The following is a 2,383-nucleotide window of genomic DNA, read 5'->3' as shown; positions in this document are numbered from 1 at the left end:
GGGGGGGCTGCTGAGGTGCCTGCGGTATGGGGCTGTGCCCCTGGCTGTGGGGGTGCCGGGGGTCCGTACCCACGGGCGGGGGAAGGTCCTGCAGGGACCCCCCCCCCCCAGGAGGCTGTGGGGGGGGTTACACCGGGAGGGAGGAAGGCAGCGGGCAGACGGGGCCCATGCCCATGGGGAGGGACCCTTTGGAGCGGGGTGCAGTGGGGGTCCCCCACCAGCAGGGAGAGCCCCCCTCAGCCCCTGCCACCTGGGGTCCCCCAGCCTGGGCTAAGGGCAGGCCTGGGGGGGCCCGGCCTGGTCACCCCCAAAGGGGGGGGGGGGGGCACGCGCCCCCTTACCTGCGTCCGTACTGGTGCTGCTCCTCCTTGCACTGCCTCACCAGCTTCTCCAGGCTGCTCTTCAGCGTCTGGGCCTGGCACAGCCCCACTGCCGTCAGCCCCCGCCCCGGTGCGCAGCCCCCCCCTCCCCACCCCCCCTCGCCCCCCGTGCCCCGTCTCACCCCGGTGCGGTCGCACTGGAAGAGCAGGACGCTGGTGCCGGGGGGGGCCTGCTCCTGCACGCTGATGGCCAGCACCGAGTCGTAGCTGCAGGCGTCCAGCAGGGCCGCGCAGTCCCGCACGCTGCCCAGCGGGTAGCTCTCCAGCTCCTCCTGCCCGCAGGGGCGCCGGGGGTTACAGGGGGCGCCGGGGGTTACGGGGGGCACCGGGGGTTACCGGGGGTTACCAGGGGTTACGGGGACACAGGGGTTACGGGGGGGCGCCAGGGGTTACGGGGGGCACCAGGGGTTACGGGGGGCACCGAGGGTTACGGGGGCGCCAGGGGTTACGGGGGGCACTGGGGGTTACGGGGGGCGCCGGGGGTTATGGGGGTGCAGGGGTTACGGGGGCGCCAGGGTTATCACGGTGCGGGGGCAGGGGCATGCAAGGGGCCGGGGGATTACAGGATTATTGCGGTGCAGGAGGAGAAGGTGGGTGCCAGGGTTATGCGGTGGCCAGCAGAGAGCAGGGGGTGAGGGGGGTATCGGGCTCCCGGCGGAGGTGCCGTGAGGCCGGGTTGCGGGTGCCACGGCCAAGGGGGTGCCAGGCTCAGAGGGGTGCAAGGTTTGTGGTGGGTGCCAAGCTCATAGGGCTGCGATGACGGGGGTACCAGGGTTACGTGGGGTGCCACGGGTGGGGGAATAAGAGATGTATGGGGATGAAGTGTCCAGGGTAGGTTTCATGGCCCGGGTGGGTGCCAGGGGCAGGGGGGCATTGGAAGGCTGATGCTTGTGCTGGGGCTGCGGGGGGTGCCAGGCATACAGGGGTGCCGTGGCTGGGGGAACACCGCGTTTATGGGGAGCTGGGTCCAGAATGGGTGCCAGGACTGGGGGGTGCCGGGGGGGGGGGTGCCTGCTCCTGGCTGGCTGCCAGCTTTTGGGGGTGCTGTGGCCACGCAGTACCTTGCTCTCCACATCGCTCAGCACCAGCTCCTGGTTCTTGACGTGCAGGATGAGGTCCTGCCCCCAGACCCGGCCCTGGGCCTCCAGCGCCTTCAGGCGAGCCAGGCAGTCATCGGTGCTGCGGATGTCCCTGTCCAGCCGCATGGTGAGCAGGTGCTGGGGGGGGGGACACGTCACGGGGAATCACGGGGTGCCATGGGGTGCCCGTCACCTCCCACAGCGAGGGGCACCGGGGGGTACTCTGGGGGGGGCTCCTACCTCCACATGGTGATGGAAATTGCTTTGGGGTTTGAGCAGGCTCTGGCTGTAGTCCTTGCGCTGGTCTGGGGGGACACACGGGGTCAGGAGTGGGCATGCGGGGGGGAGCTGGGTTTTGGGGGGCTTCTGCTACTCACTGAAGATGCTTTTCCCGCTGGGACGGGCAAAGCTGTTGGAGTGGTGGAGGTGGGAGCTGTCTTCGGTGTCGCTACTGGCCGGACAGACAGATGGCGGTGAGTCCGACCGCCCCACGGCCACCGCGCCCCGCAGCCCGGCCCCCATCGCTGGGGGCGCGGGGCACCCACCCTGCTGGGCACTCACTGGGACGGGGGGCCGCTCCAGCGGCCAAAGGGGTCTCCCATCGTCCTGGGCAGCGATGGCAGCGCCGGCGGTGGGGGGGGGGGGGCGGGGTTTGGCTCCTGGCGGGGATGCAGGCGGTGCCCCTGCCCCTGCTCCAGCCCCGTACGGGGCACCTGGTGTGGACCCGAGCGGTTTGGGGCCGTGCAGGGTGGGCAGCGCCCTGCCGCAGTCCAGGGTCCGGCCTCGAGGGCTGGGCTCGGTCTGGGCGCAGGGTCCTGAGCCCAGCACCCAGCAAGGTCCCCAGGTTGCTGTGTCACCCCCCTGGGTCCCCAAAACCATTGGTGGCCCAGGACCCGCCCTGTGTTCACCCCCCCCCCCCCCCCC

At 71.3% G+C, this 2,383-nt stretch overlaps 1 protein-coding gene across 1 annotated transcript in view; it reads right to left on the bottom strand.

The window, feature by feature from the left end:
* EPS8L3 (EPS8 like 3) overlaps positions 1–2,110 on the bottom strand; it is a 5,114-nt gene extending 3,004 nt beyond the window's left edge. Inside the window, exons 1-6 of the mRNA XM_035347410.1 lie at positions 2,021–2,110; positions 1,837–1,910; positions 1,700–1,764; positions 1,442–1,597; positions 503–652; positions 342–415 (exon numbers count right to left, since the gene is read on the bottom strand). Of these exons, the coding sequence (XP_035203301.1) occupies positions 342–415; positions 503–652; positions 1,442–1,597; positions 1,700–1,764; positions 1,837–1,910; positions 2,021–2,061 (560 nt within the window). The 5' untranslated portion in view covers positions 2,062–2,110. The remainder of the gene's footprint in view (positions 1–341; positions 416–502; positions 653–1,441; positions 1,598–1,699; positions 1,765–1,836; positions 1,911–2,020) is intronic.
* Between the last annotated feature and the right edge of the window lie 273 nt (positions 2,111–2,383).

This window comes from Oxyura jamaicensis, chromosome 26, assembly GCF_011077185.1.
Source record: "Oxyura jamaicensis isolate SHBP4307 breed ruddy duck chromosome 26, BPBGC_Ojam_1.0, whole genome shotgun sequence".
In the NCBI taxonomy this organism is placed as follows: Eukaryota; Metazoa; Chordata; class Aves; order Anseriformes; family Anatidae; genus Oxyura; species Oxyura jamaicensis.
Note: the sequence above shows the minus strand (reverse complement) of the source record. Positions and strands in the feature narration are given on the sequence as shown.